At 35.6% G+C, this 13,673-nt stretch overlaps 2 protein-coding genes across 2 annotated transcripts; both read right to left on the reverse strand.

Moving 5' to 3' along the window:
* Positions 1-26: 26 nt before the first annotated feature.
* LOC145556365 (serine hydroxymethyltransferase 3, chloroplastic-like) lies at positions 27-5,031 on the reverse strand. Its single transcript, XM_081618015.1, has 11 exons — positions 4,754-5,031; positions 3,121-3,316; positions 2,857-3,031; positions 2,644-2,761; positions 2,448-2,560; positions 2,231-2,353; positions 1,427-1,531; positions 1,212-1,298; positions 961-1,068; positions 702-774; positions 27-611 (listed from the first exon to the last, which is right to left on the reverse strand). Exons 1-11 carry the CDS (start codon positions 4,983-4,985, stop codon positions 337-339), a joined length of 1,605 nt encoding a protein of 534 aa, XP_081474141.1. The 5' UTR covers positions 4,986-5,031; the 3' UTR covers positions 27-336.
* A 1,494-nt stretch (positions 5,032-6,525) lies between these two features.
* Positions 6,526-11,945, reverse strand: LOC145556366 (uncharacterized). Its single transcript, XM_081618016.1, has 9 exons — positions 11,785-11,945; positions 9,984-10,064; positions 9,448-9,497; positions 9,297-9,374; positions 8,435-8,492; positions 8,304-8,353; positions 7,379-7,487; positions 7,211-7,272; positions 6,526-6,856 (listed from the first exon to the last, which is right to left on the reverse strand). Exons 1-9 carry the CDS (start codon positions 11,866-11,868, stop codon positions 6,817-6,819), a joined length of 612 nt encoding a protein of 203 aa, XP_081474142.1. The 5' UTR covers positions 11,869-11,945; the 3' UTR covers positions 6,526-6,816.
* Between the last annotated feature and the right edge of the window lie 1,728 nt (positions 11,946-13,673).

The raw sequence follows: 13,673 nt of genomic DNA on the forward strand, positions 1-13,673 counted from the left end.
TACTGACTTTGGAACCCAAAATGAGCAAGGTGAAACCATCACTTACATAAGACCAATTCAAGTAACCACATTACAGCTCTAAGGTTCATAGATATCACCACAGAAGTTCACATACGGGCAAAACTTATCGAATTGCCCTTCTTGATATAAGGGATACAACAAATAAACCCTGTGGCCTGCGCTGATATGTATACAGTCGCATACAAATACTTGTCAGAGTTTCATGTTATTCAGCACCAGATAGGATACAACCACAAGCATCAATGCTTCTCTCTAACTGTGGATCATTTCATCTAGGTATAAGATACTATCCTTAAAGAAGTTGCATCAAAACCTTCACAATCCAGGCAATGGGAACTGGGTGGTTAGAACTTCGACTCTCTTCTGAAGGTCTGATAAACGATCTCTCAAGGGAAAGTCAGGAGATGCCACAAACTTCAAGAATTCTTGGAGCTTTGTTTTCGGAATTAACTTGCTTGCTTCAAGAGTTAACTGGATGCCCTCATGAATAAAGTCAGCTGTAGCAACAAACTCACTCTCTTTGAACCCTCTGGTTGTCATGGCAGGTGCCCCAATACGTATACCACCAGGCACTAGAGCACTTTTATCACCTATTTACAAACACCAAAGATTTTAGCACAAATGTTTGAAGCACAAGAAAGAGAGAACATAATTTTTTTTAAAAAAAATTGAAAACTCACCAGGAACAGAGTTCTTATTAAGTGTGATAGAAGCCAAGTCCAGGATCTTTTCAACTCGGGCACCATCAGTTCCCTAAAGAGAAAGTACAACTTCAGTCAAACAAAATGGAGCCATCGAAGACTTTTTTTTTTTTTTTAAAACAAAAAGTCTAAGCAAAGACGATACAAGTGATGTAAAACTGTTAAAAATAAAAACAGAAACCACAAGGAATTGATTTACAACTCTTAGCAATGGGGTTTAAGAACTTGGCAAACTTACCAATGGCCTTAAGTCCACTAGAACAAGATGGTTGTCGCTCCCACCAGAGACTAGTTTGTATCCCAATTCAACCAATCGGCTTGCAAGAGCTCTACAGTTAGAGACCACCTGCAAGTCATTAGGCCCTCAAATATCAGTACAAAGAAAAGAACATACACTGTACTAGGTTGTTCATAGATGAAAAAATCTAAATACAAATCAAGGCATATTTTAACATTATGAGTTGTATGATCAAAGAACAAGGAGTTTACATTGTTTTGGTACGCCTTAAACTCTGCAGACTGAGCATGCTTCAGGCAAACAGCTAGTCCTCCTATGGTGTGATTATGTGGGCCACCCTGCAAAAAATAATCATGACACCCAAATCGTTAAAACAAATCAAATAAGGACAATGATATACAAGATGGAGCTATACAATGGGGCCAAAAAAAATGAAAGGTGAATTCAAGGACCAGCATTTCCTCACCTGTAAGCCAGGAAAGACAGCATTATTAATGGCAGATTCTAAATCAACTCCAAAAATGGTATCCTTCTTGTAGAAGATCATTCCACCTCTAGGACCCCGTAGAGACTGAAAAGCATTACACTCAGTAAGAAACATCGTACTATATCAAAATGATTTGAGAGAGATTTTTTATAGCCAATTGGATAACAACATCGCGGTGCTTCTCTAGCCAAAACCAAAAGTTGTACGTACTTCCTCATGCGAGGGAAGGGGGAGAGAGGGGGGGGGGGGGGGGGGGGGGAGTCTTTAAACACAGTATAACTTTTGGTACTTAAGATATAAAGTCAATTGTCCCCTCCTTGCATTATCGTTTAAAAACACATCTTCACAATATAAAGAAGTTTAAGCTGTAAGCTGAACTTATGACGCTTCCTTTCCCTTGCCAAAAGACAGAATCTATATAAGTCTTTTCACAACTTTAGATACTAGACACAAGAATTAAACGACTTATATCTATTAGGAGCTATCTCTTCCTCTTCACTTAAGACTGACTTGCAAAACGTAAACTCCATCAATGAAAGATACTATGATTTTGTAAAAAGGGTTTTGAGAAAAATAAACCAATCCTGTGTCAAAGCAAGTAAACCTAAAAAGCAAACCATGGTCCTTAACTAATCAACCAAACATTGGCCATAACTTTCTAGAATATCTATAGACATAACATTCCAGTTCATTATAAATTTAGATAGAAAATCAAATTTAGAGGTTAAATCTATATTTGTTTGCCAATAATATTCTGAATGATTAAGTCATGTCCAGACAAACCTTGTGAGTTGTAGTTGTGACCACATCACAATACTCAAATGGGTTACCAACCACAGAGGCAGCAACAAGCCCACTTATATGTGCCATGTCCATCATAAGAAAAGCACCAACAGCATCTGCAATCTGCATTTGAAAGAGAACATTTCAATCAATTATAGGCAAATAAAGTGTGCCCGAGGAGAAGGGAGGTGTTCAGCAGCCATATTAAAACACATACCTTCCTCATACGAGGGTAATCAAAATCTCGAGGATATGCACTGGCACCAGCTATTATGAGTTTTGGTCGAAATAGAGTAGCAGTTTTCTCAAGCATGTCGTAATCAATCAGACCTTCTCTTCGGATAAAAAATGGTTAGAGACCAAACTCACAAAAGCAAATACAAATATCCATCAAAAAATTTAAAATAAAATACCTGTAGATTCATCAAGCCGATAAGGCATGGATTCAAAATAAATTGATGTGCCTGAAACTCGTCTTTTAGGAGTCATGAAACCATGAGACAAGTGCCCTCCATGAGGTAAATCTAGACCCTGGTTTGGTAAAAATGCATTGATATAAGATCAATGAACCAAAGGACAGAAAATTTAATATCACTTGTAATCCCAGACATGGGAGAATAACTTACCATGATACGATCATGTGGATTCAAAAGTGCAGTATAAACCTCAAAATTAGCAGGAGAACCAGACAGCGGTTGAACATTTACACCCCACTTTTGCCCGTCCAGGTGAAATGCCTCCAAAGCTCTCTGCTGGCAGAGGGTTTCGAGCTCATCAATATGTTCATTGCCACCATAATACCTAGGGCAGAACAAGTTTTTAAGTGTAAAGTCCCATAGGGCCAAAACATAAGATAAAAAATCAAAAGAGAGACACGCAAAAAGCCTTACCTTTTACCCGGTAATCCTTCAGAATATTTGTTAGTGAGACAAGAACCAACAGCCTCCATGACGGCTCTTGATGTAAAGTTTTCTGAGGCAATAAGTTCCAGGCTTTTAAACTGCCTTTCCTTTTCCTTTCCAATGATGCTGTGCACTTCTGGATCAGCATCGCTCAGCTCACTATCTTTGAAGCTGGTTAGATCATCTGAAATACACCAGAAAATACTATGCTTTAGCACAATCTGTCCATTATATCAAGGACATCTTACACAGCTATTTCACATAATATTGATTCAAAAATTTTGAAGCATGCAGAGACACTAGTACAAGATGGACTATTGAAAAAAAAAAGTAGCCAAAGCTGAAAATATACTAAGTAAACTATTTCCACTAATTTGGAATAATACAAAAACCACGTGCAATGGTAGATTGGTAGAAGGGGTGTAGACTGTAGTATCACACTATCACATGCTCATATTTTTAAGTCTTGACAATCACTAAGATGAGAACTCTATGATATCAATTGCATAAATATTGGGTCAAAATTCACCAATGCAAACAGGAACACTCCTACAACCTTGCATATCAACCGTAAGTCATGTTTAGAGCATGTTTAATAAGTGTAAAAAACTATTACCAAGAAAGCCATTCCCTAGTGGCATGAAGGCCTTCCCCGGCTCCCACTTGTGCTTACTAATTGTTTGGTTAGAAGATTTGGGTAACATTACCATTACCTCTAGGTGATGGTTTCCACCTATTTGTTACCTCTCTATAACCTAAGGTAACAGCTACCCTTGCCCTCATACAAAAAGGAAGGGGATTAAGTTTAAGTGTCCGTGATTACACCAAACAAATGAAAGGTAAGTTTTAATAATTCATTTCCCACCTCTTTGCTTCCATTCCATTCCGCCTCCAATAACCAAACGCCTTTAATGTTTCTATACTAACTCATAATGATCATATTTTCATGTTGCCAACCATCAATAGCCTTTGCTAATAAATATATTAATGAACCATTAGATTGCTCTCGTCTTCAGTAACATCATAACATAATTCTTCAGCAGTTCACATAGACTCATCAGAAACAAAAGCAACATAATGAATTCAAGCTTGATATATCTTGTTTTTAGCAATTAATAATTACAGCCATAAAAAATTCTGATAACTTCATACACAGTACAAAAATTGAATTAACTCGATAATTTTGCGGAAATACATAAATTCAAAATGACACTCCAACTCATTATACATGTACAGGTTTATATCTTGGCACAAGAACTAAAGCCTTACTAATTTTTTATCAAACAAAAAATCAAAACCAGATACAAAATTGCATGTATTTCTCAAAAAATGAACATCAACCAACAATCCAATTCAATCCAATATTAACAATAAGAAAATAATTTCCCTTAGCTAAGCCAAGATGGGTTCCGGTCCAATAGGGTCATTCTCCTTACCATATAAAGGAATCAAAAATAAATTTTTAAACACCCCTCTAGCCCCAAACGTAAATAAGCGGGGTTGACACGTGAGAGGTTCCAGTTCAATAGGGTCCTTCCCGTTACAAAAATAAAAGAAAACCCAACAGTAAAAATCATTAATCCATCAAAATAGAAGACAAAAAGGTAAAAAGAGAGCAAACCTTCAATATTAGGAGCAGGAACAGAGACAGAAGAGGGTGGTCTACCAGTAACCAAACTATTAGAAACAAAAGAAAATCGAGAAAGGGGTTTTGAAAATTGGATAGAATTATCAGTAAGAGTAAGATTATTATTAAACCCTTTTTGAGGAAAATTAGAGGGAAAAGGAGAGATTTTGGTGCGGTGGATTGAACCCACCATTGTTGGAGTTGCTGCTCCTGAATAAGCTTGCATGTTTGATTGTTTGGAAAGTGAAAAGAAAGGGAGATTTTGAGTAAGTGAAATGAAACAGGAGAAAAAATGGCAGAGAGAGTAGAGTGGTTTGAAGTAATATTAAGGGGAGTCAAAGTGTCAAAAGCTCAAAACCCTAACGTCGTGGGGCTTTGCGCGCCGGTTATGGTTTGATTCCGAATATTTTTTTTACTTGTGTGTTCGAACGGCTAATTCTAATATGCGACAGTTTTTTAATAAGACTCGGATGTAATTGAAATTATTTTTACTTTAACGAGTCTTATTCATGTATTTCAAATTTTTATTTCTTTTAATTTTTGTTTAAAGAACTATAAAGGCGAGTGGTGAAAATTGATCTCAAAATCTCCTCAAAACGGAAGGGAAATTTTAACCACTTAAGATATATCTTACTCTCATTTTAACTTGTTCTTCCTAAATAAAATGACTCATCTAAATTGGTTATTAGTCACGGGTTTAATTACGTGTAGTGGCATAACCGTCTTACGTTAGAAATTTCCTTGGTGAGGACTATTTTATCTTTACTTTTCTTGCATTTTCCAAACAAATAAAAGAAAAATAAAATTGTTGGTTTTTTTTTTGGTTCATTCTTGGCAACAATAATTGTAGAGTTGATATACGAACAAAATGCTAGCTCATTTAGAAGGTTTTTTCACCTTAGAGATATGGGATTCAAATCCTACCAAGAGAATGGTCTATCAATGACCAAACTATCAAGCTTACTCTGGTATCTTATATTCATTTAACTAAATCCGTCTTCTCTCACTATACAATCATCGCAAAAAGTTGATTATTTCTATAAATATATGCAAAGATACAACGATTTAAAAAATCCGGATGATATCAAATCAAATCCACCCAGTTCTTTAAACATATGCAAGATTTCAACCATTTTAAAAATCACGAAGACATCAAATCCAACCAACACAAATTACGAGTCATGGGTTGTGTGCTAGTGTCTAAAACTAGGGATGTCATGACACAACTCAAGGCATAATCCAAAATTTGTCGATCATGTGGCTCATGGGCCTCCTTTAACATTATCATTCTCAATTCCATCAATAATTACCCGTTCCTTTGAAATTAGTCTTTTAATTGTATTATTAGTCAATTCCCATTCCATTTAAGGCAAGATACCAAGGCTAGACACACGCAAGGTCCATTGACATCCCTAAACACGACCGTGAGGAACCATGCAACTCAGGTAGAGTTTACATCCCCACAGTATCTTAATATTCTTATAGCTTTTGCAAAACATAGGATTAAAGTAGCTGCATATACAAGCAAAGCATTATTCCCTAATCAAGGAAGACGCAACCACCTTTGCAATTACAACCATCCTATTCATATAAAATTTGCAGAGCCCGAAAACAGATGACTTCTGTGAGAAAAACGCAGATCTTTAACATATAAATTTGTCATGTAAAGGTTCTTGGTCAAGAATTTCTGCTACATACGACACAATTAAGTATCGAATCAAATATATGCATTCAGAAGCTTAGGAGAATAGATCAGAACTGTCAAAGAAAACATAACTCCCATAAGCACTTCTTTTACTCTTTTTCCCTCCTATGGGAGAGTGCTGTAAGATAACAGGTATAGTTAGTTTAGGATACTCATAAGACCATTAAGATATTTTGGGAGGCATTAACCCACATCAAAATTATCCAGAATCCTCCGAAGACACCATGAATGTACAATATTTATGCAAGTCCATTGATGATCTGCAATAGTAAAAAAATTACGACCATCACTCAGTTTCAGGCTGCTGTGCTAAGATGTTGCAGTAGAGAATCCAAACGTATCCGAAGCTTCATTACACTTCCGAAACACCACCTCCTGTCTCAGCACGTGTCCTGCACAAATGTGATGGATTTAGAAGGCAACTCAAATGTCTAGAAAACACTTGTAGTTTTACTGCATCTTGTTTCTATCCAAACCACAGAAAACTCATTTGAAATCTATAATTACATTATCATCCCACTTTAATTTACTTGCATAACTTTTGTAACTTGAATGCACATAAGTCCAGGATCATTAAGGGTTCCAATTTTAAAGTAACATAGATTGGAATACAGTTTTCACATTATGGTGACAGAGGAGATCATCTGTCAGCATTCCTGGGAAGAAATTATCTATGTCCATGTTACTGAATTGTTCTGTAATAGAACAGCAGGCTAATAGTCGGACAAAAGGAAAAGAAGGCTTACTTGTGCTCAGATGGGTTTGGCATAATTTCATAAACGATATTTACAGCGACATCTCTCTTCAGCTGAAATCAATTGTGACAAGATAAGTGTTAGTCAAGTAGCAAGAAGACAATTACATCTAGAAATAGGCAATTGATGAATGCTATGTATATTTGGCAGCAAAATTACCTGAGTTGCTTCACCCTTCAAGCCAATGTAGTGTATCTGACTTGTGTCCGCTCCAAAGTTGTCAGGAAAGTGCAAAGTCAAATTGCCCACACTCTGAAATTTAGAATACCTGTCCACATAGCCAGCCTCATGCAATGTTAGATTGTTAGAACTTGTAATTACAAAGCAAGTATGGAAGATGATGAAGACAGTGTATCTACAGATAGCAGTCATGGACATAGAAATCAGTTGTACCAACTACCAATACTTAACAGAACACCATTTCCTTAAAGTAAGAACCCACTGTTTTGATGATGCAGGAATGATTTTTTTTTTTTTTTTCTTTTTCATTCAAATTCAGTACACTGTTAAGTCACTTGGGAGTAAGCAACACATCTCTAGCCCTGTACAGAAGTTTTGACTTAAACCATTCAGAATGGACAGCTTGCTAACGCTTGGACCTTAGGGTATGGAAAAGACCCCATTTAGACAATGGGACAAAATACATTAAAGCAAGAAGTTACAAAGACAGCTAGAGAAGACTTTACAGCAGAACATCAGATTTTTTACATATGTCATGAGATGGAAGCAGAATTTGAAAAGCGCAGCCAATAAAAGACTGTCAACAGTTTCAAAACTATGCACAAATCATTTCAGATACGATGGAAGAAAAAATCAGTTGAAGTATTAACGACAAAATTGAAGCAATATCACTGATGCACTATCAAAATCCATATCAATCAGCTAAATGATACAGGAAACAAGAAGTCGCATTTCCTTGTACAAGCTCATTCATTCATGAGAAAAAAGGGGTCACAATAGTAAAGAGAATAACCAAAATCAAGCCACTTTAGTAGCAAAAGGCAACAAGAATGAGAGGACAGATTGCATCTTGCTAGTTCCAACCATCATATACCTGGACTAACGAAAACAGCAAGATTCTCACCTAGTTTGATATTCCAATACTCCTTGCAGGTTCTCAACCAAGTCCCATTCCTTGAGACAAGACAAGGTGCATTAGAAAAGAAGAAAGAGCCTAGGATATATAACATACATCTTGCCTTAACAAGTAAATACCTGAACAGCTTGCATACTTTGAGCATCAGAGAAATCAATGCCCTCTCGATTGATGAACCTAAGGGAATTAACAGGATTGTAAGAATAGCTATAGTTGTAAAGAGATCAATGAAAAGACAGATGAAGAATAATAACGCTTTGAGCTTTTTAAGACACACAACAGAAGCAGCAGCATCAACAGAAAAAAAGAAAAGGATCCCTCAACTTCCTCTATGAAAAACCCCTTAGATGTTATGTAGGTTCACCAAAGTTTTAAAAAGTAAATTCTGAAAACCTTCAGACATTCAAATATCCAATTGTGAGCCCAAAATGCTTTAGCTTTCTAGGTGTAACATTAAGTACAAATCCTAGGCATGCTGTTAATATCTTAAACATCTGTGTCATCATCTACAGTGAGTGGATAGTCAACTAAAAAGAATTCAAAATTAACTTACTACAAGTGAAAAAATTGGGTTCACCTAAGCCCTTAACCCAACATGAGGGGAGCCTAAGCCCAGTATTTGAAGTGATGTAAGTAATAGGGTAAACTAGTGCACTAGAGCAGTTTTTGCTTTAGAAATCCCCAAAATACAGTATGTTTACTTCAAATTCATAGAGCACAATGAAACAGTTGCATATAATAATTGCAAGTACATATAGAGGAGGTTGTCAGTTTACTGTGGAAAGATGGCACTGAGTGATAATTTTTCTTTTGATTGAAGTTACTTATGAATGCTATAGAGGAAAGACATATCAGCTCATCACTATATGATCTGAAAACCTTTGTACAACAAAAACACAAATCATACCGCCAGTCCGCACTCACAAACTACAAGACTACCAAGACAATCCACGACATCGGAGAGTATAAAAATAATCTTACGCTCTCATCTTGGAAGGACTTGTTCCATCAGCACCACCAACAATTGATATGCCCTTGATCTTGACATCAGAAGTAAATCTGACAATAAGTTTCCACAAGTTAGCATAAACAATCTAACACATGCCCCAAAACAAAACCCTATGTTACTCACGGGATGAAAACAATCAACTCAGGATCACCGTCATTGCTTTCCAAGAATGCCTGTTGCAAATAAGAAGACAGAAGACTTGTATTAAACTGCATGCTTGCTACAACATCTAGTACAATAAAGATAGCCAGATATGTAACAACTAAAACCCAGCAATAGGAGAAGTGCCATGATCAGAAGGATAGAGTGAATCAATTATGTGGGAAAAAGAGAGAGAGGGAAAGCAGTCCAACACCCCCTCCCTAAATGCAAGGACAATATCAACAAAGAAATTGATCTATATTTATACATATTAGCTGGCTGTCACATCATAAAACCTAACTCTATGATGTCCTTGCCACTTTTATTCTTGAAGTCATCCCCAGGTTCCCAACGGAAAAATTTCAGCATCAACCCCAAATGACAAACTTATGCTCGTTTTTTCTGTCTATTATATATTGAATACAATGCAAATCACCAGTCAATACGCACTCATTCTCTGATAGAGTGATAGCTTCTTAATATCAAGATTCACAAACAATATTTTATGATGTAGTTACCCCTGCAGAGTTTAGACGCTCCTCCCATGATCTGAAAACTTTTTGTGCCCTTCCTGGAATCGCCTCATTCAGAGCAGAGACCTGCACAAATTTACAGTTATGAAGCTTACTTTTAAGAACAAATGACCAGTGTAGCAATCACCTGACGTTCAGGAATTATTCTAAGTCTAGAAAAAAAAGCAATCAATACAAATCTTTCATGAATCTTGGGCTTCAAGGCCCTGCCACACTGCCAACCACATGTTCACTCACAAGAAAATAGCAAACATTTTTTATATTAGCACTTTGAGAAGATGAAAATTAACATAGCATGAAAATTTACAACTCCAAAAGCTATAATCGTTTGACATGTGCATTATACACTACATATCAGAAAGTTTCTCCTTGCATCTACTAAAAGGGAGTATACTTGCCAACAACATGATCACTCGCAAGCAAATATAAAATTCCCTGTTTGTTTTTGGCACTAAAATTAGTTTAAAAAGAATATTTACGTATGACTAACAGCTGCAATCAATTAAGATGGCCTTTGCCATCAACATTATACTCTTAAACTTTGCGATTTCCTACTCTTGTCCATTAAAAGAGGGTTTTCTTGGCATGTAATCAGACAGAAAAGGAATATTCAAGCCCATAGACTCTTTGTATGAAAAAACACAAAAAAAAAAAATTAAAGACCTACATTATCCCCACTAGTAATCTGCCAGTTCCTTTTTTTAGATAAAGGTTTCCAAAAATCTTCAGGAAAGGCTACAATGCTTCTAAACAAGTGGTTTGATAATTTCTGGTACACCCTAGCACCAGTGGCTTAGCTCGTAATCTGCTTTGTGATATGATAATTATAAAGCTGCTTTAAATAATAAATTGATAATATACCATAACAAAGCTATTCAAATATCTAAACATCATAATATTCTTTCTGTATCACTAACTTAACGCATAACGTCAAAACATATAAATATGAATTTCAAATCACTGTCTTTGACACACACTGCGAAAAGTAATTAACGGGAAGCAGAAAAGCCAAGGCAAGAGGTAATTAGCTAACTTAGTTTTCAAGGTCTTAGGCACCTAGGAATGAATTCGTCACTAAAGCTATAGTAGGTTTTCCACGAATCACATTGTAAATAAAGTCATAACCCTTAACATGGATAACAATTCAACTATGATTTTTGCTCGAACTATATCCATCCTAGCTATATACAAATTATAGAAATTTTATTATCAGGAGCTGATCAAATGTATGCTCAGACAACTTTAACATGAATTATAGGTTCAGTGAAGCCGGTGAGTAAGGTCATTACCCAACCAGCACACTGCACACCATCATACATTGCCTTCTGTTTCCGGGCCATTCCATCGACGATCAGCTCTTTTCAGAGTTCATACCAAATTGACACCGTTAAATTCTTCAGAGCTACACACCATAACAGCACCTCATGAAATCAACTAGCTAAACCTATAGATTGTACCCGGCAAACATCAAAAACCCAGGACACAATTTAAAGTTCTAACTTATATTCATCATCAAATTCACAAAATTCATGGTATTATCAATAATCAATCAATCAATCTGGGTATCAAGTGAAAGTGTCAGAATTATGACCACAATTTCCAGCAATTTCAAACCAATGGGGTGCATTAAAATTCAAGTAAACTAAAAACCCATAAAATCAATCTGGGTATTTCATAAATTACATTAAACTAACTAAAAATTAATAACAAAAATTCTGGGTAAATTGAGCACGAAATCAAAAGCAGAAAAAAAGAGAATAATTGGAAAAATAAAGATGATTTATACCTTAGGGAGGTCGATATGCTTGTAAAGAGACCAATCAGTTGAACAATCGTGATCTTCGCAGCTATGATCATGAACACATGCCATTTTTTTCAATTTTCTCTCTCCTAAAACTGCAATTGGAAATGGGTACTGAAGAACAAGAAGGTTGGAGCTAGTTATATGCTGCCAGATAGTGGGAGTTTTGAGAAATTCTTCTGCAAGAAAAGAATTGTTGATATAAACGCACCGTTTTATCCATTTGATATTGCTCTTTTGAAGGGCTTAAAAGTAATTTACGTTCGAGGGTGCATACAAAAAGTAAAGTTTTGAGCAATTTTAATTCCTTTTAATTTTAATGATTACTTTTTTTTTTTTTTTTTTTAAACAATTTTAATGATTACTTGTATGTAATTATGTTAACTATATCCAAAAGTGATTCTATTATTGGTAAGAAAGAGATTATTCATAGTTAGTTGAAAATTACAATTGTTATATAAATATTAAAGTAAGGTTTTATATTGGTGAAAATTTAACGGTAGAATCAAGTGAGAGCTCAATGGTAGAGCTCACACCTTCTAATCATTGTCACTAGTGAATAGCCCGGGCGTTGCTCTGGTTTGCTACTTTTGTAATTATATAGTGTGAGGATTTTTTTTTATGGATTTTGTATTTTGCAATTGTTTTTGTGTAGGCAAACTTCTTCTTTTTTTTTTTTTTTTTTTTTTTTTTTTTTTTTTTTTTTTTTTTTTTGTAATAGCCAATAGGGAATAAAGAGTCAAAGTTGTCAAGGTATTTAGTTCCCGTCTTAAATCATTAATACGGCCAATGCCTTTTATGCCTACCTGTCTTTTTTTTTTTTGTTTCTTTGAATGAATGTGTGTGTGTGTTTTTTTTTTTAAATTATTATGTGCAACAAAGGGGTATTATTTGTGAAAAATAAAATATTTCTTTGTTGCACATAATAATTAACGGAGGTAGTATATATATTATAACATGCTTGATAATTGGCTTAGATGGTTGAAATTTAATTTTGTTATAAGTGGTTTACGGTGTAAAGTAACACGGCATCATAAAATGTTATGTTACTCAAATGACATTGTTGTAAATCTTAAGTCCTTGTCCATTCACCATTAAGACTTCCTCCATTGAAAAGTTTCCTACTTCGGTTCTTCCCCCAATAATGCTTCCCCAACCTCGGCCACTATTGAAGCTTCCCCGATCTCCACCCACTTTCCACCATGGTCAACCCAAAGGGCAGGGGTGACCATGTTCACCATTGAAGCTCACTCAACTGAGCTTGATTTTCAAATAAGTCGAATAGTTTCTATGTATTTTTTGAATATGGTTACCAATTCAGGACATAGTTTGATGCCTGAACGGTATGTGTTGTGGCCTTGTGGGCATAAAATCCATACATAGAAACTTAGAAGACTATGTGATAATTCAATGCTGCTTTGTTCGACTTGTTGACGAAAAATCAAACTTCAAGAAGAGTCTTGATTTAATCTCATCAAGATCAAGTTCTGATAAGAGGGAAAAGATTACCACATATGCACAGAACATTGTTTATGCTGGTCACTTTGTATCAAGATGGCTGACAATTCCATCAATGGATGACGAGCAACTTTCGTCTTCATTAAGCTTGGCACCAGTTAACTTTCAATCTGCAGAGTTTAAATCTGGGGAGAAGTTATTCAGTTTAGTTAATGGTCAGTCACAACAAGGTTTCTTTCTTTCACTCTGCAATAACCTTCTCTGTTTCCCCCCTACTAGATTTCCAACATTTAGATGCTTCAGACTTGATTATGCTGTGCATTATGTAATTTTTCATTTAATCATGTTCAGAACATCAAATATAAAGAAACAGTGGAGTTGCATGTCCAGTTTACTTGTCATAGATCAGGCAAACT

The sequence above is a fragment of the Chenopodium album genome, chromosome 8 (assembly GCF_948465745.1).
Source record: "Chenopodium album chromosome 8, dcCheAlbu1.1, whole genome shotgun sequence".
Classification (NCBI taxonomy): domain Eukaryota; kingdom Viridiplantae; phylum Streptophyta; class Magnoliopsida; order Caryophyllales; family Amaranthaceae; genus Chenopodium; species Chenopodium album.